The sequence below is a fragment of the Heloderma suspectum genome, chromosome 11, assembly GCF_057233095.1.
Source record: "Heloderma suspectum isolate Gila_16-S chromosome 11, 16-S_ref, whole genome shotgun sequence".
Taxonomy (NCBI): domain Eukaryota; kingdom Metazoa; phylum Chordata; class Lepidosauria; order Squamata; family Helodermatidae; genus Heloderma; species Heloderma suspectum.
Genome location: NC_139468.1, coordinates 17,560,497 through 17,584,807, shown reverse-complemented (window position 1 = coordinate 17,584,807; position 24,311 = coordinate 17,560,497). Strand labels below are relative to the sequence as shown.

The 24,311-nt window shown below is 44.7% G+C and overlaps 1 protein-coding gene across 9 annotated transcripts in view; it reads left to right on the top strand.

The window, feature by feature from the left end:
- CPEB1 (cytoplasmic polyadenylation element binding protein 1) overlaps positions 1-24,311 on the top strand; it is a 67,396-nt gene that overhangs the window by 16,282 nt on the left and 26,803 nt on the right. For 5 of the 9 annotated variants that reach the window (XM_084817038.1, XM_084817037.1, XM_084817034.1 and 2 more), the window contains exon 3: positions 9,678-9,866. The exons of 2 other annotated variants lie outside the window; for them this stretch is intronic. In XM_084817038.1, coding sequence (XP_084673164.1) covers positions 9,678-9,866 — 189 coding nt within the window. Of the gene's footprint in view, positions 1-9,075; positions 9,404-9,677; positions 9,867-24,311 lie in introns of those variants that run through there. 2 more of the 9 variants (XM_084817042.1, XM_084817043.1) reach the window with 2 other exon arrangements.

The window sequence follows — 24,311 nt, the reverse complement described above, 5'->3', positions numbered from 1 at the left end:
GCTTATCAGGATGTTGATCTTGCTAGGAACTCATTAGAATGGGGTTGGTTTCTGAATAACTGCCTTCACTGCATCTCTTTCCCCCAAAATCAGGGTCACCAGGATACCATGTCTGGCTTTAGTTCGCTATTAATCAATCCCATCCAGTGGAGCTAGGCTCACAGGGATGCAGCACCCACACTTTTTTATTAGCAGGGATCCTGAGATCATACACACACACACACACACACACACACACACCCCCTCTCTCAGACTTCCCTGTTCCTGATGACCGTAGCTGCAATTCTCACAGTAGCTGGGGGGAAATGAATTTTCCCAAGGATACTTTTTCCCCCTGTTGTAATGCAAAGTCCTTTGGGTGGCTTGGTCTTGAATGGGCCATTAAAACCCGTTGGCTTCACAAAAGACATGCTCCTGTCAGATAAAACTGCTGAACTGGTTTGTTATGGATCAGTTGAACTGCCCAAGTCTTCCATGTATCCTTGAGGCCTGCAGCTATGGGGAATGCCATGATCAGTGCCTGCAATTCAATATGTACCACTGCTTTCATCTCAATTCACTAAGAAGTATGGCAAACTTTGCTGGTGTCCATTGCTCTGTGTAGAGTCAATGCAGCATTAAGTGCGAGTTCATTTCTGTCGCTAGTCAAACAACACCAACATTAAATCAGGGTCCAGAAGGGTGGTTGCCACAACAGTGACTATAAATCTTCCTTGGAACTGCCTACCCTCTGATGCTAGGGTCATATTACAGAGAAATTGGGGGTGCGTAAGAATCTCACTTGGCAAAAGACAGATCTTACACTTCTCTCAAATTTTTTGGCCTATGCAGAAAACTTGGGGGATGGGAGGTATCGGTCTTGTTTTGGACCAGGTTTCTTTGAGACTTCAAGCAAGTGAGAATCTCACCATGGCTAAGCATATCAAAAACTTGATGTGGAGTGAAAGACTTCCCCTTTGATTTGCTATATATGCCCAAGTACTTCACTAAGGCTGGCCGAAATATGTAGATCCCTGCATAATCCACTCTAGTACCTTTCTTATTTGAAGGTGGGTTGGCGGCTCTTACTTCTTGGTACCCAATGTACCATTGCTGTGTTCAAGACCTTCCGCAGTGACGCTACCCAAGTCTTGTTCTGATAATGTAGAAGCTAAGTTTCAACAGCAGTATTTGCTTGCATATGGTAAAGGTGAAGACATTCCCTTGGATCACTAGACTTGCTAAAAATCACCCTCTTCTTTGTGCATGAGAAATATGCACTCCCCTTTCTTTATTTTTACCATGACCTTGCTTGTTTTTTGAGCTTGCTTGGTTTTCTGGCTACTTTGTGGGTTTCTCCATTTTTATCCTGCGTTTTTATTAAACAAAAAAATGAAAGTGGCAAACAAACACATTTAACTCACAAGCAAATTTAGCAGGTTAAAAATATACCAAACCAGCATAAAAAGCAATCAAAATTATTTCAGGGATCAGTAGTCAGAATGTAAAAGGCAGTACTTGAAAAAGATAGAACTTGCCTGCATGTTAAAAAGAACTCAATGAGTTCTCGAGCTTCTTGACAAATTGAAAGCTAACACATCACCAGCCCCTATCTCTCTGTTATCTATCCTAAAGAACTTAAATGTGAAATTGCTGCTCTTATAACAGAAATATTTAATATGTCCGTTAGATTGGCCTCTGTACCAGAGAACTGGAAAACAGCCAATGGAATGCCAGTTTTTTAAATGGTAAATTCTCCCCATGGTGGGATCCCACAGGGATCTGGTATTGGTATTGGGACCAATGCTTCTCAACTCATTCATAAATGATTTAGAATTAAGAGTGAGCAGTGAAGTGGCCAAGTTTGCTGATGACACGAAATTTTTTAGGGCGTTTGAAACAAAAAGATTGCAGAGTGCTCCAAAAGGATCTCTCCAAACTGGGCGGATGGGCATTAAAATGGCAAATTCGGTTCAGTGTAAACAAGTGGAAAGTGATACATGTTGGGGCAAAAGATTCCAACTTCACGTATATGCTGATGGGATCTGAGCTACCAATACCCCACTGCCCTTATACAAATCTGTTGTGTGACCACACTTGGTTTTGGTTACTGCACCTAAAAAAAGACATTGTAGAGTTAGAAAATGTGCAGAAAAGAGCAACCAAAATAATCAAGGGGGTAAAGCAACCCCCTGTGACGAAGGGTTACAACATCTGGGACTGCTGAGCTTAGAAAAAAGCTGAGTAAGAGAGACATGATAGAGGTGTAGAAAACTATACATGGTGTAGGGAGAGTATAGGGAGATGGTTTTTCACTCTCATAATAGTAGAACTTGAGGGCATCCCATGAAGCTGAATGTTGGGACGTTCAGGCCAGATAAAAGAAACTACTTCTTCACACAGTGTATAGTTTAAACTATGGAATTCACTTCTACAAGATGTAGTGACGGCCACCAATTTGGATGGCTTTAAAAGGGGGTTGGACAAATTCATGGAGGACAAGGCTATCAGTGGCTACTAGTCCTGTTGGCTATATGCTGTCTCCAGTATCGGAGGCAGTATGCCAGTAGCTGGGGAACACAACCAGGAGGGTGTTATTGCACTCATGCCCTGCTTGTGGGTTTCCCACAGGTAGCTGTGTGAACAGTATGCTGGACTAGATGGACCGTTAGTCTGGTCCAGCATGGCTCTCTTTATGGATGTTCTTACCATGGGACCAGTGACACTTTTGCAATGTTTTCCAGCATCTTGGTGCCACAGAAAGGCCCTGTATTTAAAGCTCACATGTTGTACATCAAACACAGGCAGGACCTGGAACAGGGCCTCATAAGATTTTAAGGTTCAGGCAGATTCAGTAGGATGGTGACAGTTCTGTAAGATACTCCCAAGCCATTTAGGGCTTTAAGACTTAGAACCAGCACTTTGAATTGTGAATTAATAACAAATGCAGGGAACAGTAACAGTTGACAATAGTTTCCCACCCCACTATAGGTGCTAATTAACTTAGCATTGTTATGATTGTGTTATCACCAGTTACTGTTATTGTGAAGGGTTGCTCTTTGTTTTAAATATATACTCTTTTGCATTCCCTTGCTATTTGACCCCAATATTTACATCTTTTTCTCTCTATACCTGTGTGTTTAAATTATCTTGTAAAAAGACTCTCGTCCTCTCTAGATGTGCTTTGTTTTTATCTTAAATTAGCTTACATTCTGGCTCTAGTTGGATTCCCAAGAAGAAAGCCAATTTGACTACTCAAGTATGCAAAAACCCCAAAACCTTAATCTTGAATGGCTCAAATGGACAACCCTAATACAGATGCATTTAATTTCAGTCAAAGCTCCTAGACAGCTAGATAATCTTGGGAGAAAAGTGCCTGTGAAAAAGATACGTTTTCCTCCTCTCTGAGAACAGTATTAATGTGTAATGGGATTTGGGATTAAAGGAGTATTATCCACACAAGGGGGATCATGCTGAGTGAACACGCAGAACTATATTTCCAAATTCTCTGCTCTGCATTCTAAGGAAGTACTTGTTCACTGAAGGCATTCTGGAGAAGGGTTGGATACAGCTCTGTTATTTAGTTTAAGAATAGGCATATATACCACTGAAGATTCCACTTATGTCCTGGACCCCCTGAGCAGCTCTTTAAGGATCTCTTGCATCCTTAAGAATCCCACCTTCCTTCTTCTAAACTTCCCCTTCCCAGTAATGTCGGGTTTAGGCTGTAGATGTGGGGTGACTGACAGGGTTTAACCACAACAGTTTCCTGGTAGATTTAAAGCAAACAAATTATAACGAAAGGTATTTCTACAATAGAGCTGGGTGATACAAAAGGCATTAGGGCATAGTCTGAAGACACATGAGGCAGCCACCTTGCTGAAGATAAGCAGGTTTGGGTCTGGTCAGTGCTTGGAGGGGAGACCACCTGGGAACCACATGTAGCCACCTTGAGTTCCATGATGGAAGAAAGGCGAGATATAAATGTAATTAATAAATAAAATTAAGAATAAAACAAAATTTACAAAATGGAAGTTCCTTTATCCTTTATTCCTTTAGACTTTTCTAGGCTGCTTCTTCCTGCTCACTCTTCAGACTCTGCTCTCACTTCAGGCTCTGGCTGTCTCTCTCCTTACTGGCTCTCTCGCTCTCTTCATATACCTTCTTCCCTCAAAACCAAAAGTACTGCTTCAGTCCCGAAGAAATGAAACTTGAGTGGAGAAATGAAACTGATACTTAACCGGAGAAATGAAACTACTCCTCTCAGGGTTACCCCCTCCCAATAGAAAACTAGGCCTCTATACGTGACCCTTTTTCCCTTTGCCCCTGTAGGCCTCAAATCTTCACAACCACCCTTGCTATTTCTGAAGTTTTTCATTGTGTACAAATATAATTTAAGAGGTTCCTGTCTGAAAGCAGCTTGTAGTTTTATAGTATATTTAACCTGGGAGTATGTTCCATTGATTTTAATGGGACTTCTGAATAAGACAGATACGATTGTGCTATGTGGCTGTTAAAACATAAGATAGCTTATGTGAACATAAGAGTTGTACGTGCAAGGGCCAGGATTCTGTAGGCTGCCTACATTATATTAATTACAAAAATTTGCATCAGTTCTTTCTTTGCAGTTGGCATAATTCTGCTGCCATGGGAGAGGCAAAGAACTATCAGAGGCGCTCAAGCCATCCTTACTCTCTTCCCCAGGACTCCTAGAAATGTTATTCAGCAGCCCCTCTGGTTCTGAAACTTCACCAAACATTGCCCACACATTCAAGCATATCTTAGCAACCAAAAGACAGCTTCTTTTCTTACTGCAAGCTGAGATTCTTAGGAAGCCTGAGTTCTTTCCTGTGTTGCATTCTGTGGGTTTTTCCTATGTTTGCATGGGACTGCAGCAAAAGACACCACTGAGGCCATAATGCAGTCTTGAAGTAATTGCCACCTTTAATCTCAGACTTGGAATCTTAAACTGAGCTTCCATCATGGACCCAACTCTCCAGGTCATGAAGACTGGTCAGTCCAGTACAGAGAGCTGATTCAGATGTCCTTCTGGGTGTGTTCCCTTCTGTGCTGCGGTTGGGGGAATCTCATAGCTAAGTACTGCCAGCTATGGCACTGGGGACTTATGTGAACTGAGCTCCCCAAGTGATGTATACATTGCACTAATAATGTTTGTTTCAGTCACATGAGGAAGCATCCATAATGCTTGGGCAGCGAATTAGTGTTGAAAAGCATTGCATGTATTTTAAATCTTTATTCAGCAACTCTTGTATTTTTGGAACTTTACCCCACCCCCTTCTGAACTTAGGCTCCACAACTCACCCCAGCCCCAATATTCTGTTGCACTGGTAAATGCAAGGAGACCCCTGTGTTTGGTTGGGTACATGCAGGCTATTGCTACGTGCTAGAGTATACCAGGGTAGTAATCCAGTGCTGTCATTCAAAGAATATGCACAGTATCTCTGAAAGGTGCACACAGATGCTCTTTGCTAAAGCTACACACAAGGAAACATTAGAAATAACTGCTGCGTTCTTAACCCCTTCCTTCACAAATCACATTGGTATGATGGAGCTGGAAGGGTCACCACACAAATACCATGTAGATTGGACATTTAATTTATCCATGTTTTGGCTAATGGAGAGCAAGACATCACCTTAGAACAGCGTTTCTCAAACTGTGGGTCAGGACCCAACAGCGGGTCTCAGTGCTGCAAACTGCCCAATGCCTCCTTGCTTGAGCACCCTGTCCCATGACTGCACTATGCACATTGCATAGGCAGGAGTGGCAGCAGGAGTTGGTTAGCGAGCAAAGCTAATGATGGCTCCACATGGAGCTATGGCCTAGCTGGAGTCCACCCAGAGAAGAGCCTTCAGTGTGGTGGCCCCTTTTCTTTGGAACTCACTGCCTCTGGAGGTCAGGCAGGCCCCAACACTGTGTTGTTCTCTGCACCTCCTGAAAATATATTTATTTCAAAAAGCCTTCCTTGAGTGTCAAACAATGATTTTTACTAGTATTCTGTTTTTAAAGAAACAAAATGTTTAATATGGTGTCTTATTCTTTTAAAAACTGTATGAAGAGGAAGGGGATAAGAGAAGGAAGCTGTTCCAAGAGGAAGTGAATGTAAAAGCGACAAGAGGGAGGGATGAAAGAAAGTGGTAGTTGGGGATATGGTACTAGTTAAGTGAAGGAGAAGAGGAGAAGAAATGCCAGGAGATGAGTAAGAATATTTTGAGAGGCATTTGGGGGAAGGAGAAGAACAATATGAAATAAAACTTCTGTACTTGGAGTTTTTGGTTCAGCAAATCCTGCCTGAAATGGAGAGGCTGAGTCATGATATCTCTAGACCAAATGTGTATATTTCACTTGAGGATAGTTGAACTATGGAATTCCCTGCTACATAAAATAGCTGAGGCAAAGAATTTAACAATATCAAAAGAGGGATTAGATATCAATATAAAATTATATCAGTAACTGCCAGCTAATTTTGCCAAACCCTCCCTTCCGCCATCTGCCACCATTTTGTAACTTGCTCTGCCCATGCACTACATCTTGTGACTGGGGGGCCTCGGCCATTTTCAGCTCTTTCAAGTGGGCCCTGGGGATAGAAAGTTGAAAAACTCCTGCCTTAGAACTTCACAGACAATACATGCTCCTCCAGGTCTGTCATACCTTTGCAGGGGACCTGCCCTACAGGGGGCAAGTTTCATCTGTGTTTTGTCTGATGGCTCATTCCCATATTCAGGTCATCACTTCATACTGGAATCATCAAGCTACGTTAATACTTGTCTCCTTAGACCTCTTCTATGTCCCATTACATCCATAAAACTAGTACAGAATCCTTAATAAGAACAATGAAGAATCTTGTGGTGTCTTAAAGACCAACACATTTATTCTGACATGAGGTTTTGTGGAGACTGTCCACTTCATCAGATGAGTGCACAGTGTCTATGAAGGCGAATGCCAGAATACATTTATTAGTTTTTAAAGTGCCACAAGACTCTTACCTGTTTTTGCTGCAATAGACTAACACAACGACCACTCCTCCCTGTTAATAAAAATGTTTCATATGCCCACTATGCATTATTTTTTCCTAGACAATTGCTAAAGACTGATCGGAGAATGCAGTGAAAACTTTGCCATTTAGGCTGGGAATTGGTGACCAGGGTTAATTAATTTGGGAAGAATTTGTTATATATCCAATCATATTCTGTGACATTTTCATCTATTTTTTTAAAAGTATATGCCCCTAAAGTTTTGGGATAGGGCTGGATGTAAATTTTGCTTCCATTGGGGCTTGGAAGTCCTGTTTTAGAATTCATAGTTTTATCAAGAGGATTTGACTTCAGGGTGCATGAAACCAGGATAGAAATGTTATCAGAATTTTTTGGGTGGGTGGCTGGGGAAAAAACTTGAACAGCTGAGTGGTTGGATACTAAACTATTGTAATCCATGGTTGTTTGTGGCTAAGAGTTTTATGCAAATATGTCATCAATACTGGGATCAAACCGTTCTCGGCTGCCATTTAGTATTCCAGGGAGAGCCCCAACAGTTGCAAAATTTGTTTAAAGTAAGACACTTAGCAAGTCTAAGAGACACTTCGCTTAAAAAAACTGGTTGTGCTTATAATGCAGCACAGGGAATGGGTGCTCCATAAATGGGAAGGGAGAGTGCTCGTGTGTTCAGACCACTGCAGGGCTGAGATACAAGGATTTCTCATTCATTTGCCCCCTCTGCTATCAGGTGATAAAACCGAAAGGTCAGCTACCGCCTACAGAAAGGCACTCTTGGTTTCATGTAAACTTCCTTATGAAAAACAGTGTAATTGGGTGGGGAACCTCTTTCAGTCCAAGGGCCAAATTCCATTTCAGAGAAGCTCCCAGGGGCCTCATTCGAGTCATGGGTGGGGCCAAAAATACAAAAAAGGGATACAAGCTTATTGTAGCTTAAAGCTCTTACTATCAGTAACTAAGCCTGAGGAGAGGCATTTCAATCTTTTAGAAGGAGGAAAAAAATGCACAAAAGCCGGGAAACCACCAAACTGTTGGTGGTTGGGGGAAGGGTCCCCGGCGCCCCTGGGCCGAAGGGTCCCCGGCGCCCCTGGGCCGAAGGGTCCCCGGCGCCCCTGGGCCGAAGGGTCCCCGGCGCCCCTGGGCCGAAGGGTCCCCGGCGCCCCTGGGCCGAAGGGTCCCCGGCCTTCAATTAGATGGTCAGTTGCTGAGAGCTGACTGGTGTCCTGCTGTTAAACCTGGATGACAACACTTGTAATAGAAAACTGATTTTTGTATTCCAGACCCCTGAGATTCCCCCTCTCCTATCATCCTAATTTGGTCTTCCAACAAAAACCTACCCACTTCTGGAGTGAACGCCGTTAGGAAAACAGGCAACGTCTCTGCTCTAAGCTGAGAAAGCAGCTGCCATTTCTTAACAGTTCCAGAGATTGTCATAGGAAGCTGTGTCCTACACTGTGTGTGCTCCAGCTTATAATAACAAGTGAATGGCAAGAAATAAGGCTTGCATTGAAAAACTCAGCATATTGTCGGGGGGGGGGGGGGGGGATGCCATAGCTGAAATCTCTTTATGACAAGAGCTCAAACAAGATACAGCAGTTCTCTGGTCCGGTTCTCACCCTGCCCTCTGCATTATGCTGGAATTTTGAGACTTGCAAAATGTGCTGCATTTTCCTATATACACATGTGCAATTTGTTTCTCAGTGTTTGGGGTTTGGAGGGGTAGTATAGGGACGGGGTTATGCCTATAGGTAATATACCTGTGGCTGTTTTTTTTTTTTTTTAAAAGAAAAAATGTTTTCCTGCTGTCTGCCTCCTTCCCGTTACATGACTGGCTGTGTTAACACTATCCCTTCTCAAGGGTGCATGCACACACCCAGCATAGCTCAGTATCTTCAATTCTTTTGGTCTTTTTTTTTAAGGTTATCCATAGTGGTAAACAATGCAGAGTCTGTGAGAGGGCACACTAGCCAAGTTTTAAAGCAAATAGATTATGCTAGCAGAATTGTGAAGCGTTGCATTTTGCTGCTTCCAGGGTTTGCGCCAGTAGCTGGAAACATTCCAGGACGAACGGGTTTTTTGGGGTTTGTGGGTGGAGAGGGTGGATAGGCGGGGCCAGGAGAGCTGGGTAGCACCAAGTCAACGGTGTGATCTCTTCCCCCCCCCCTTGCTGTTTGCTGCCGCTCTGCTATAGCTATTGCTAAGGGAATGGCTGGCTTTAGCCACCTCCCTGCGCTGCTGCTAGCTAAGCTACGGCTCGCTGTTTAAGTGTGTTCCCCCTGACTGCCTGTGGCCGCACCTCCTCTCCTTGCCTGCATGCTGCCTTGACTCCCATGGGCAGGCTTGCTCTCCACCTCTATCCTGTAAGCGAAGATGTGGTTATATTGCACGGCCGAGTGACGTCTCTGGCAGCACGGTAAGCATCAGCAGCCTGATCACATGCTGGCCCAGTCAGTAGTGCATGCGGGATAGGAAGGTACAGGGTGGAGGTGGGTCTGGTTTCAGGCCATATGGTACTCTTTCTCCCCCCACCCTCTCTGTCTCTTTCTCTCTCTGGGTGTCAGAGCTAGCTATAGAAACAATTGCTCCTGAGCGCTGTGGGGTCTGGCTTGGGCTTGGCTCTCTGGGAAACTCCTAAACTCCTGAGTGTGTGTGTCTCTGTGTGGCTTTTTTTCTTCCTGTCTGAGCAGACTTCCAGGACTCCGAGGGAGCGGCAGCAAGCAGGATGCTGTTCCCACCTTCTGCGCAGGAGTCTCCGCGTGGTCTCCCAGATACCAATGACCTGTGCCTTGGACTGCAGTCTCTCAGCCTGCCAGGGTGGGACAGGCCGTGGAGCACCCAGGACTCTGATGCTGCAGCCCAGCCTAGCACGCAGTCTGGTGAGTGAGTCTGCTGACGCACAGCAACAGTTGCTGGATTTGCCTTTTTGCAGCTTTGTCACCAGGAGCTGTTCCTGGCAAAAATAGCAGGTTCTGATGTTCCCTGACAGCTTCTTTCTTACCCCCCCCCTTTTTTTAAAGGCGCTCATTTCCTCAAGGGAACGGTAGTATCTTGTGAGGCAGAGTGAGACATTTGGAGGAGGGAATTAGCTGTTGAGAATTAGCCCCCCCAGTCATATGGAGGCATAAGTTTCTAAGATTGATATTGTGCAGGGAAAGTAATGGTTAATGGGGGGTGGAGTATTGCTCCCAATCATGTTTTTAATGATGCTTCTGCAGAGCCAGTGGCTTGGAGGACTAAAGCTGCACTCTCTTAAGTAGGTTTATTATAGCAGAATTGTTATGACATGGGTGGCCATGGCAAGGAGCTTGTGTCTGTTTGGTTTTACCCTGCTCTTCAGCCCCCCAAAGGGTTCCCAGAGTGGCTTAAACTGCCCTATGTAGAGAGAGTAGACATCTGTGTATAGAGGGGTCTGGCCCATTAGCAGATCTTCTGCTGCCCACCCTATGTTGTAGAGCCACCTGCTTTGATACCCAAACCTTGTCTCTAGGCAGGTGCGTGGTAGGTAGCTCTTCCTAGGTCAAGGGCTTGTGAGCCAAGGGAGATCCTGTCTTCCTTTTGTTTGCTTATTGCTGTAACTGTCTTGTATCTACATGGTTAGAATAGTAACTCTGGATGTGATTGAGCTAAACTCTTAGGGTTAGTTATTCCCCTGAAACTAAGTTTTACCTAAACATGGAAGGGTATCATTAACACTTGTTCCTTCCAAGTATTGATCCTCCCTTCTGCCCACTTCCTGTAATTTGCCAGTGTGTGATGTTTCAGGAAGACGCAGCTTTGAGAAGTCCAGCTCTGTCAAAACAGAATATTCTTCAGAGGACAGTGACTAGACATCTGTGGTCGTTAGGGTGTGTGTGTGTGTGTGTGTGTGTTTATGTGTTGTTTACAACAGCAAATTAAAAAACATTACTTTTACCTTGTCAGTGCCTTGCAAACTACAGTTTGCAGCTGCTAGCCCTGAATGGCACAACATGTCAATATGTGGTTAGACAGAATTTTTGCAGGGCCAGCTAGGCTGTTGCAAATACTTAGGGCCTCAATGTTTTATCTTAAATAACTTTTATGTGGCTTGTAAGAGTGGCTTTTGGAAAGGTAGAGGTGTGTGTGTTTCCTGCACATATAACGGGGAAGGAAACTGTTTTTTGGACAATAGAAACTATGTCCAGCAAGCCCATTTATGCTGTTGGAGTTCTTTCATCATCCTCACTTCAGCTATAGCAAAATGGCACCAAATGCTTTATGCTAGTACAGCAGGTCTCCTGCAGTTTCCATAGAGCAGCTTTCCCCAACCTGGTGCCCTCCAGAAGTTTTTGATTTCAGCTCCCATCGTCCCCAGCCAGTATGGGCAGTGGTCAGGAATGTTGGGAAGTGTAATCCAAAACATCTGGAGAGTGCCAGGTTTGGGAAGGCTTCCATAGAAGAACGAGTGTAGGCCTGATCAAAGTTGCAGGTTTGAGCTAGCCGCTCAAAGGACCATGGGTGGACACTGATGGCTAGCTTGATCTTGTCAATAGCATCTTCTCAGTTAGTGGCTTGGAGCTGGTGTGTTAAGCTGTGGTCTCTGGCAACCTACCAGAGGACACAGAATCCGATTTCTAAAAGGGCCCTGTAAATGGAGCAGTTTGCTATGCTAGGCATAGATTGTTCTAACAGCCTTGACCTCCTGGCTGGAGCTTAAAATGCAACTGCTTGTCTTGCAATAGAATATGGCCGCAGTGAGCTGGGGCAAAAGCTTTGTGCAGACATCTTAAGGTGGGGCAGTATTGGCACTTGCTCAGCTGTAGCAGTCTATAAAATTGTGTCCCTCCCCCCCCCCCCGGCAGACCCTGCAGGAAAAGACTGTTTCTTGGTCGATTAGTGGTAAGCTGTCTGTGCCTGAGAGTTCATTAAAACCATACCATACAAGCCAGGCAGGTATCACATTAGAAAAAGGGGAAACATGCTGGTAAGAACTTCCAGACAGTATGCATGCAGCGGGTGAAGGCCTCAAAGAAGAGGAGAAGCCCAGCCGTCTATCTTGTTGGTGATGTTGGGCTCCTCTAAACCATCATTTTGAGGCCAAGCATAAAAACACATACCTATGGCAGTTGTCTAGACAGAGCAGTACATTACTGTTTCTGTAATATAGGCTTGCTGCATTTGGCTCTGTTCTATTCCTAAGTGTGCAGCAAGATGTAGCTAGAGTACATTTTGCATTGCAAATAGCAGCCAGCTATAGCACATTACTGCAAAAATCACTTTCCTATGTATGGCAAGTTCCAGCAAGCAAAGCAAATCCAGCTTGACTCTTTCCAGTAATGCAAAACTTCGTGCCTTTTATCTCTGGGAGAAAACTGCTTTGGTATTAAATGGACGAGTTCCATAGTTTGGTCTGTCTAAAATTAATTAAGCTGGCTAAAGGTGTTCCTTGGCCATGAACGTGTAAGTCAGAGGCATGATTGCATTGTAGAAGCAGCTGCATTTTCTCCTACTGTTCTACTGGCATTTGGAGCCAAATATAGTTGTGCATGGTATGTGTGTTAATTTTTGGACATAGTGAATTCTTCACTGTCTTAAGAACTGGAACTGCCCAGCCGAGTAATCCTCAAGGGGACAGGCTATGTACCATTCAGCCTTTATATCAAGAGATAAGGTAAGGAGGGCACTGAATTGTGGAAAGTATTTTGGCAGAGGCTGTGTCAGTAGGCCCCAAACAGCAATATGGTTTCCAGGGACTGCATGGCTTATGGCGCAGCTGCATTAACTCCTCTGCAAAATCTGAACTCTGTGTTTGTGTGGGCTGTAGTCTCGTGGTCTTAAGATAGCTCTGAATCATGTACCACGAAGAAGAAAACTTTTAATTCTGAATCCAAATGCAGTATTGTGCTTGGATTGGGTGGCCATGTGTTTTTTCCCTTGAACAACGAAGTGTCCCAAGTGGCCTGAACAGCAAGGTGGAGGGGTGTGAGTCTGGTCTTGCATGTTCATGGTTTTTTATCCCCCCCCCCCCCCCATGTGTTTCCTGCTTGGTAAAGGCTTGCAGTGACTTTGCAGAACTGGAGTGAATGACAGAATTGATTGCCTAGGTATGGGACTTCAAGGGGAAATGCTGCTTTGGAGGAGGAGTATATGTTCACAAGTAAAAACATGGGAAGGTTAGAAAAGCAAGTATCCATGTAGATGGCTTTCCTGTGCATCATACAGCGAAGGGAGACATCTCCTTCAGCAGACTGCCTCAGTAAGCAAAGACAGGATGCTGTGTCAAGAGACCTGTCTCCAGCAGGCAGCTCCCTCGCCATATCTTGATGCAGCAGCTGGCATCTTGGCACTAGGACTGCAGCGTTGCCTGGGTTTGTCTCAAGACCTGAGCCTATGGGTTGAGAAGGACAGGCCCGGCCAAGTACCAGGCTGCACTGTTGGTTCTCGGCAGTTCGGAAGCTTCTGTAATGACTCAGCTGTATAAATCCACAGGGAGCTGGCTGGAAGTGCAAAAAGTTAGCAGTCATGCTAAAAATACTATTGCTGATCTGCACTCCTGGAAGTGCCAGTGTTGGACTACTGATGAGCTTGGAATTCAGGCATGCGCTAGCTGCTAAATGCAGCACCTGCATGGCTCTCGCCGCAAGCAGTGAAGGCCGTGTGCTTCTTACACGTTGTTTACAGCCAGCCCTCCCCAATCTAGCACCCTCCATGTGTGTTGGATTTGCTGGCTGGAGACGATGGGAGCTGTAGGCCAGCCCCTCTGGAGGGCACCAGGTTGCAGGGGGCTGGGGGGCTGGTTTACAGTAGTGCTGTTTGCATTAAAGTATATTTTATTTTTATTTTATTTATTACATTTCTCATCTGCCCAATAATTAACGTTTCTTTGGGCAGATTACAAACAATTAAAAAACTAAAATGCCATATAACAGTTAAAAATAGAAAACACAATACAAATATTTAAAAGAATAAAATACAATGTAATGCGAAGCAAACAGCACAGGAATCGATAAAACAGCCATAATAACAGAACTAGCTCTCTAAAATGCCTGGGAAAAAGAAAGGTCTTTGCCTGAAAAGATAACGTAGGTGAACTTCTTTGGAGAGTTTATTCTATAAGCGGGGTGCCACCACTGAGGGGGCCCTCTCGTAGCCACTCACTCGGCTTCCTTGGCGGGGGCACCCAGAGCTGGACCTCTGAAGATGACCTAAGGATCTAAGTAGGTACACATGGGAGGAAATGTGCCTTCAGGTACTCTGGTCTCAAGCCGTTTAGGGCTTTAAAGGTCAACACCGACACTTTGAATTGGGCTCAGAAATGAACTGGAAGCCAGTGCAGCTGACAAAGCACTGGCATCACATGATCATATTGGCCAGTCCAGTTAATAACCTAGCAGCTGTATTTTGAACTAGCTGAAATTTCTGAACTGTCTTCAAAAGTAGCCCCATGTTCAACACATTGCAGTACTCCAACCAGGAAGTTACCAGAGCGTGGATAACTGTTGCCAGGCTGTTTCTGTCCAGGTATATTGTCCAGAACCCTCTGTTACTTTATTGTTGATGAGGGTGATGGCAAAAGTGTTTTGTTGCGGACTTGCCAGCCGGGGTCGCAGCGTTTTCTGCAGAAGGCATGTTTTCTGGTTGCCAATGAATGTCATGTACCCAGGATCCATTTGCAGACATTATGGAGACCCTGTGGGTTCAGCTGTCATGGGACCTTGCTGTTGCAGTGAGGCTGTGCCTGCCAGATGTCAAGCCCTAGAATTTCCAACTCCTGGCAGTTGAGGTAGGGATCGCTAGAACCCAGCCACCAAGGATGGCTGAGTGAAGGTTGGGTAAGTGATGGCGCAATTTTCCCGGCCGAGCTTCTACAAACAAAGAGTTTTCTGATTGGTCTCTTGGCAGACTCCAAAGCTCAAACCTCCCAAGAGGTTGCAGACATTTGCATTGCAGCTAAGACCCAGAGAGGAAAGAACAAAAGCAAGAAGATGGCACCATAAGTAAGGACTGGTTATAACTCGGTGGGAAAGGGGAAGGCTGGTTGCAGAGGCAACACTTGTGAGTTCAGATCCCCCTGGCTGACTCTGCTTCCTTTCTCGGAGGGGCTGTAGCTCAGTAAGAAGAGTGCGTACTTTGTAGGTTCAGTCCCCAGCTTCTGCAGGGAGGGCTGGGAAGCACTCCTTCCTCAGACCCTGGAGAGGCTGTGCCAAGTCAGCATAAACAGCACTGAGCAAGATAGACCAGTGACTCTGTGTAAGGCAGCTTCCTGAACAGCTCCTTCTACCAGATCAGGAAGAGAGAGCATTGTATGCAGAAGATTCAGGACCCCCATCTGGGATGGTGGTGGCTGATACCTACGCTTCAATATATTGAGGATGTTCTCTAATTTGGCGACTCTTTTTCTCAGCTCAGTGATATCTTATTGGTGTGGCAACAGTATTTTTGCACCTCCAGTTTCTCCATGTTCTGTATCAAGGTAATACAATGCCTGTAGCCAGAAATTTGCAGAGTTCACAAAAATGTGCAATTTCAGTTGACACAACGCACTAGGGAAGAGTATAAAATTCAGAAGACTGAACACATGGAAATGGACTGCTTAAAACAGGTAATATAATTTCTCTATGAATGAGACTAGCGTTGGAAGAAGTGCCAGGTACTATTTTTCCTCTTTAAGATATGATGAATGTGCAGACCTGGTTCCTGATCTAGAAATGAGCGCTTAAGCCCCATTGAAATCAGTGGGACAAACTGGTTATAACTAGCTTGTCTTGCTAATTTCAACGGAGCCTGAGTATGACTGGCTACTTTAGAGTGGTGCTACACGGTTCATAGCATCCTAAAACAATAGTACAGCCTTGGAGCAGGAAGATGTAAGAAATGTAAACTGAGGACCACATAAAGCATTCTCAACGATACTGCAGTCTGGCTACATCTTGACAAACGTCTGCACTGTTGTGATGTTAGAAGTATATGCTTTGTCTGACTTCTCTGCCTGCTGTGTTGGAATGACAAGCAGTATATATATCTGACGGGAGTCAGTTTTTTCCCCATAAGCCAGGATGTCTCCACTGTATCTAAAAGCTTGTCCTTCTTGTGCCTTCTTTTCTGGTATTTCAACACTAAAGCAGAACACAGGAAACCCTTCAAGGACTGGGGTACAGCCAGGTTAAACGCAGCTGCAGTTTGAACATTGGGCATTGGATGTGTGTTCAAACCCTTAAATGCTGCCTAGTTGGATGTCTGTGATGCAGGCCAGCAGGATGCAGGCAATTCCATGTTGAGGAAATGGCTATTATTTCATCTATCCAGTTTCAAGTTCCTGAAGGGCTTGTCACATAGATGAGGACAATGATTTGTTCTCTCCTGCCCCAGAGGGCAGGAGTAGATCTAATGGGCTTGAGCTACAGGATGGTAGATTTCAGTTGAACATTAGGAGAAATGTCTTGATGGTAAGGGCAGTTTGACAGTGGAACCAATTATTTAGAAGGGTAATGAGCTCTCCTTTGGAAGGACTGTAAGCAGAGGCCGGTCAGCCATCTTTTGGGGATCTTCTAGTTCCCCATTTCCTGTGATGAGCAAGGGGTTGGACTAGATGCCCTCTGAGTACACCTCCAACTCTGTGATTCTATGTAGGTTGCTTGACCTAAGAACTTGCAGTTTGGGGGGCTCCATATTAGAGCAGCCAGGAATGCTGCAGATTTTGTGATGCTGTACTCTTATCCCCAGTTTTATTTAAGTATTTGTCCATTGCTTTTCTGCCCAACAGACAATATACAACTTTAAAAGCAAAACAATCAAATTAAAACAGAGCAAGCCATCTTGAAAACATCCAGAGATCGAATAAAACTTTAAAACCCATCAAAAACCAACCTAAATAAAATAGTCATTATGGCCCGCCTAAAGCTGGGCAAAGATGGAGTTAATCTGACCCTCCTTTGGGAGGGAGTTGCACAGTTGGGGTGCTGCCACAGAAAAGGCCCCGTCTCATGTCCCTACCAACCTAACGTCTCTTGGTGGTGAGATATAACGAGATCTCTGAAGAAGGTAGGTAGGTTCATATGGGTGGAGATGGTCTTTCAGATATCTTAGCCCCAAACAATTTTTTTAGTGACATATTAGTTTTCATTATTACATAAATATCACCAGCACTGAACTCATAAGAACCTGTGATGAAGAAGAGCTGTGTCTGTCCAGTGTCAGTTTTTAAAACTGCCATGGTGAGGAAGAAATTAGTTTAGAGACAAAGCGAGATTGCAATAAAAGATGCACACGCACGCCATCTTTCTGCTTTTCTTCTAAACCACTTGAGATGGCACATATCCGCCTCCTCCCAACTCTTGACCCAAGGGGGGTGTAATCAACAAGCCCATTCTGAAGTTTTGACCAGTGCTCAGTAGGCAGCTTATATGCTCAGCAAGCAGTTAGGGACTTATACGTAAAAACTAGCATCTCGAATTGGGGTAGGAAACAAATTAATAACCAGTGTCGCTGGAATGAGAACAGTGTTTGTTTATTTATTGATTAAATTTCTTAATGACCTATCTGGCCGGTCACCCAGCCACTCTGGGCAATGTACAACAGTACAATTTAAAACAGCAAAATTACACATTAAAACATTGTCTAAAGATACCTTAACCCACCCCAAATGCCTGCCTGAACACCCAAGTTTTCAGTGCATGGCAGAAGCTCATTAAAGGGGGGGATGGCGAAGTTCCCTAGGGAGGGAGTTCCCCAGAGTGGGGGCCACCACAGAGAAGGCCCTTTCCGTCGTCCTCACCAGCCTAGCTGTCCTGGCTGATGGGACAGAGAGAAAGCCATCTGGGACTGATCTTGTTGAGATCTTGTTGTCTGGTGTTGCTTGAGGTGTTCCTTGAGATGGGCTGGGCCGGAACCATATAGGGTTTTAAAGGTCAAAACAAACACTTTGAATTTGGCCCGGAAAGAACTGGTAGCCAGTGCAGTGTTAATACTATCTACAAACCACACATCAGAAAGCAGCGTGGCTGCCGCATTTTGCAATAGCTGCAGTTCCTGGGCATTCATCAAGGGCAGTGCCCCATAGAGCACATTGCAGTAACCTAAATGGAAGGTGATTAAGGCATGGATAATTGTAGCCAGATTCGCCTGCTCCAGGAAGTGATGCAGCTGGTACACCAGCTGAATCTGTGGAGAGGCACTCTGGGCCACAGCAGCCACCTGACCCTCCAGGCGCAATGTTGGACCCAGAAGCACCCAAGAGCTGCAAGCCTGAGCCTTTAGCGGGAGTGCAGTCCCATCCAGAACGGGATGAATCTGCTTTCCCGGATTATCTTGTCTACTGACCAACAGAACCTCTCTCTGTCTTGTCTGAATTGAGCTTCAGCTTATTAGTCCACTTCCAGTCCATCACTGTGTTCAGACAGCAGTTCAGGACTTCCACACATCAGTTGCAAGAGAGAAAAATGGCTGGGTATCATTAGCATAATGCTGAGACCCAACCACAACAGTCTGGGTGACCTAGCAGCTTCATGTAGGCATTTTAAAAGCACAGGGGCCAAAATTGATCCCAGAGGTCAGCCTTCCCCAACCTGGTGCTCTCCAGATGTTTTAGACTAAAATTCCCAGGCTAGCTGGGGCTGATAGGAGTTGATGTCTAAAACATCTGGAGGGTGCCAGGCTAGGGAAGATTGCCATAGGCCAACAGTTAGCCTTCCTTTTCCCCATTTCTTCATTCTCTGGCTTGCTTTTGACCTAGAAGGGTGACTGGATAGTCTATAGCTGCTTGTTAATAGGTTGCGTACTGCATTGCGTACACATGTTCACTATATATGCTTTGTGTATAGAAAAGGATGCCTATGCAAGTGGTATGCTCTTAACACTTTACCCCATTATTTTCCAGTTTATGACACTTTAGTTCAAGAATATGGGTTTGAGTGTGCAAGATTTTTAATTTTTTTTAAAGGCATGAGAATCGACATGCACACCATGGAGTGGTAGGAAGCCAGTGCAGTTCACACCTGGTTTACACATGCAACAGAATAGGATGCTGGAGTGAACATATTTTGAATACTCGGCAGCACTAAAAATTCCTTCCTAATAGAAAACAAGCACAGATCAAAGTTGGAATCCCCCGCCTGAAGTGGCACAACCCATTCTGCCATCTCCTTCATGTATTGACCAGTTCTTATGTACCTTTGGCTGTGAGCAACAAGAGAATTTCACCTGTATACATTGATACTTGGCCCTAAGATTGCCTTAAGGAATACTTTGATGGTAAAGTTAGTCAGCTAATGTTTGTGGCTAACAACAGCTACTAGACTTCTCCTCCAGCAAGTCCCTCTTTTAACTATCATACCCTTGATATTTAGCATCAACCTGTGAGGAATTGAGCAGGCTAATATTTATGCTGCATGCAAAAAGTTATTTCTCTTAAACCTGCTCCCTGTCCTTTTGGTTGCGTTTTGGCTTCTGTGCTTCGGTAGAAGGATGCTCTACTTGCCCTTGTAATCAGACCTGTTATTTGCAATTTGTACAAGATTTAATTTAGAGGCAGAGCATAATTCAGTCTAAGTCTAGTCCTCATACTTTAGCAATATGCAATCAGTGGTTTGGATCCAGATTTGGTTATACTTACAGTAGACTCATGGAAATCAATGGGATTTAAGTTAGTCATTATTTATTGTTTCCCAAGGTGGCTCACAGTCGGTATAAAAACATTTTATGCACACCTGGCTGCTTTTCTCTTGCAATGGGTAGGGGATGTTCCTTCTGTATCACAGTCTTTGCTCTGCTCAGGAGGCTTCCTATAAGTTCTTACTAGATGCTTTTGTGTGAGATGATAGCAGAGCCCTGGGGAAGTACAGTATTAACAGCACTGAGGCTTTCCAGTCCATGATGTCTTGCTCTCTCTTTTTTTTTTCTTCACTATTGGGATGGAGAACAAGTATCTTGTGTGTCCTGTGAATCCTTAAGAGTAGTTTACCCCCAGATAGAGTGATCTTTGTTTACTGATCTGGTGGCTGGGTGGGCGGGCCGGTTGTGAACGACAGGTTTATTCCATAGAGTCTCTTCCATGCTTAATAGAACAGCTGAGTCACAAGTGATGATCTCTGGGCTGCTGCCAGTTAAGGAGTGGCGGTTCTTAGGTTGAGCAGCAGAATTATGTCGGATTATAAAAAGACCTGCTTAATTCTTCTCCGGTAAGATGCCACTCTGAGAACATGAGCCATGCTGAATTAATACACCTGAGACTTTGCAGAGTCTGTATTTGGCTGTTTCTATTCTGAAGGTAACACTGAGGAAATTGTTGAAGGCTCAGTCTCCAGGGCCTTAGGTGTTAATTCTGAACTTCAGCTACATCGGTCTACATTAGCTTCTTGCATCATGGGTACAATTTCCCTAGACCACATTAAGAATCAAGGGAACAGCCATTTAAAGGCTGTGGTTGTGTGTTATGCTGGAAGTGGCAAGCATATGATCATACAAGATGTATCCATCTCAGCCCTGCTACCTCCCTGTTATTAACTCCTCTGACCCAGCCAGTTTTGTTACCTATTCAGCTGCCACTAGCTTGTATAATAAACTCTTGAGACTGCTGTCTGCCTCACGTAGCTTTGTTCTCAGGCTGGCTGTGGAGAATGTGGTGCTTCTGTAAGAGGAGGATTGCTTCCCTAGGATTAAGCTGTTGGGTCTGTGCTATTAAAGCATGACATTAAACTGTGTGACTGGCTCAAGCTTGTTTCCTTGCATCCATTCCACTTGACTTGGTTGCTGAAAAATTAAAAAATCCAGGTGGGGTAGTCTTAAATTGACTTTGAGAGATGCCTTCAAATAATCCTGCATCTTGGCCTAAATTCTGCTGTCCCATCATGATGATGCTTTGCAGGTCAAAGAGTTCCATGGCTATTATTTTCCAGCTGACAAAACTGGTGCTCCTGTCAAAGCCCTGGTCAACCTGTGGAATATGGAGATGGCTAGGGCAGTTGACACGATCACTTCTGAGCATCCTGTCTTGCTTAGCAGAGCCCAGATAGCAGAGCCCAGAGCCCATGGTATTCTCTGGAGCTTAGGGCAATGAAGCACGCGTGGAGATGACTAGATCGCAAGTGGGGAAAGACTCCTGACCAATGCAGTTGAATGCTACTACATGATCAACATTGAGCCTACTTCATGGCAGTGAAGGCAGCAAAGAAGCTCTACTTTACTGCCTCCATTGCATCCTTCCTATGCTGAACGGTAGAACTTTTTTGGATAGTTCCAGGCCTATTACACACTGGCCCAAAGGAGGTGGTTGAACCCTCAACGGCCTGCTGTAATCTGTTTGCTTGGCATTTTGAGGATAAAACCGCTTGCATCCGTCGGGACCTTGACTCCGCTGTTTTAGCAGATCAGTCTCATGAGGTGATCAGAGTGTTATTGGCTGAGTTTCAGTTAGTACGGTTCAAGGATGTAGACAAGATGCTTTGACAGGTACGTGTAACCACTTGCATGTTGGATCCTTTTCTTCATGGCTGGTGAAATCTAGCAGGGAAGAGACAGCTGGTTGGCCCAGGGAGGTGATAATTGCTTCCTTATGAGAGGCCATGATCCCAGGTCGCCTGAAAGAGGTGTCGGTAAGACCACTCCTTAAGAAGCCCTCCCTGAATCTGGAAGATCTAAATAGTTTCAGATTGGATACGCAGATCCCTTTCCTCGGCAAGGTCCTTGAGTGGGTGGTCGATAGCCAGATCCAGGCACTCTTGGATGAGACTGAACCCCATTAAATTTGGAGTTCAGGCCCGTTTTTGGTACTGAGACTGCCTTGGTTGCCATGTATGATGACCAGTGTTGAGAGAGAGACAGGGGAGTATGTCCCTGTTGATACTCCTTGATCTCTTGGCAGTGTTCGATACTATTGATCGTGGTATCCTCTGCGAGCAGCTGTCCAAGTTTGAAGGTGGGAGTACTGCTTTGCAGAGGATGATAATTTGGATGATAATTTCCAAAGGGTGGTGCTGGGGTGGGAGGTGGGGCATTTCTCAGCCCTATGAAGCCTCAAGTGTGGGGTTCCGCAGAGATTGATTCTATCACCCATGTTGTTTAACATCTACATGGAACTGCCGTGTAGGGTCATCTGGAGTTTTCAGGTGTGTTGTCATGAGTATGCTGATGAAACACAACCCTGTTTCTCCTTTTCATCTTAAGCAGGTGTTGCGGCGGATGTACTGAACCAGTGTCCAGCCTTGGTAATGGAGTGTATGAGAACCAGTAAACTGACATGACTGAGGCTCTGATGGTGGGTAGTTCTTCTGTCCAAATGGGGGAAGTAGATGGGTTTACACTCCCCCTGAAGGATCAGGTGTGGAGTTTGTCAGTACTCCTGGACCCATCATTGTCACTGAAGGCTCAGGTGGCCTACATAGTGCAGGGTGCCTTCTACCAGCTTCACCTGGTAGCCCAGCTGTGACTCTGTATGGATGAGGATAGCCTAGCATCAGTGTTCAACGTTCCAGTAATCTCTTGGTTAGATTACTGCAATGCATTGTACATCGTGCTGCCCTTGAAGTCAGTTTGGAAACTGCTGCTAGTGCAGAATTTGATGGCCAGGTTGTTGACTAGGACTAGGCTATGTGAGCATGTAAGTCCAGTCCTGGCTCATCTGCACTGGTTGCCAATTTGTTTCCTGCCCAAATTCAAAGTGCTGGTTTTAACCTATAAAGCCCTATGTGGCTTGGAACCCCAATAACTCAAGGACTGCCTCTCCCCATATGAACCTGCATGGTACCTGAAGTCAGCTTCAGAGGCCTTTCTCTGTGTGCCTTTTCCAAGAGAAGCACAATGGGTAGCAGTTTGGAAGCGGACCTTTTCTGCAACAGCCCCGTGTTTATGGAATGCTCCCCCCAAGGAAGCTCACCTGGTACCAGCAATGTTGTCTTTCTGGTGCCAGACAAATATGTCCTTATTTTTCCAGTCGTTTGGACATTTCTTATGGCCCAATTGTGGTGGGTTGCTTTTGTGGTGTTCATTCTAGGTTGTGAGTGGAGAATGATCATGTGTATTGTGGATGAATATTTTTTCTATGGTATTGTTTTTAGATTATGTTTTATGGTGTTTATTTGTATTATGGTGTATATTGATTTGGGGAGGTCTGTTACTCTGGATTTCTGTATTGTGTGTATAAGTCACTTCGAGACTGCTTTTTATAGTAGGAAACTATACATAGTTGTTGTTATTATTTCAATTTATGAGTCGCCCTATAGCCAGAGTGCTCAGGGAGACATATATAATAAAAAGCAAATGCAATAATACTTACTGGTATCCTTTTGAGTTCTCTGCAGATGGTGTGTCGCGTTTCCTTGGATAGAATAACATATTACTTCTCTATCCATATTCATGTCCCATAGTGATGATTGGTTAGCTTTGCTTTTCTGCGGTGGAAGAAGGACAGGAATGCACTTGTATGTATTAAACATTTGTACCCTACCTTTCAAGTCGAAGAACCCTCAGGTCGGCTTGCATCAAGTTTAAAAACATGCACGCACGCACACATTTTAATACTTCACACACAAAATCCAAGAAGACTAAATTATCAACTCGCTCAGTGCAAAATGCTTGGAGAAAGGGAAGGGGGCCAGGCGGGCCTCTTTCAAGAGAGCATTCCACAGATTAGAATCCACGAGAGAAAGCCCCCATCTCCAGCGTTCACTTGCCACACTTCAGATAGCAAGTGAACACTTGGCAAGATCCCAAAAGTTGACCTGAGTTCATTTTTGGAGCAGCCTTTCCCAACCTAGCCATGCTGGGTGGGGAAGATGAGAGTTGTAGTCCAAAGCATCTGGAGGGCATCCATCAGTTGGGGAAGGCTCATTAAGAGCCTTAAAAGTCAGCAGCAGAACTTAGAATTGGGCACAAAAGAATAGGCAGCCAGTTAATGGTGTAATGTGCTCTATACACTGCTGCATACATCGTGCACCTGTTGATAATTTGGGCAGCTGCATTTTACACTGATTATAGCTTCCAGGCACTCTTCAAAAGTTACTCCATGCAGCGCATGTTACAGTAATCTTGTCTGATGTGATTAAGGGCCAGACTATATGTGACCTGAAGTCTTTGCATCTAACCTACAGGTTATTAGAAATGCAAATTGTATTGGCAGTAGGGGAGGGGCTGATAATAGGATCAGAGCAGGCATGGAAGGGGGATTTAACCCTTTTCTCTGCTGTAGTCCTACGGAAAATCCCTTCTCTAGTGTTGCTTTGGGGGAAATCCCCCATTGGTGATGTGTTCTTTGGTAATATTTACTTGGTGCTGGAATCTTTTAACCAGAGAAATGGAAGCCCAAGAAATGCCAACAAATCTTTCAGCCTTTTGGCCAAAAATTGGAGTATAAATTTCAACCAATTAAAAAA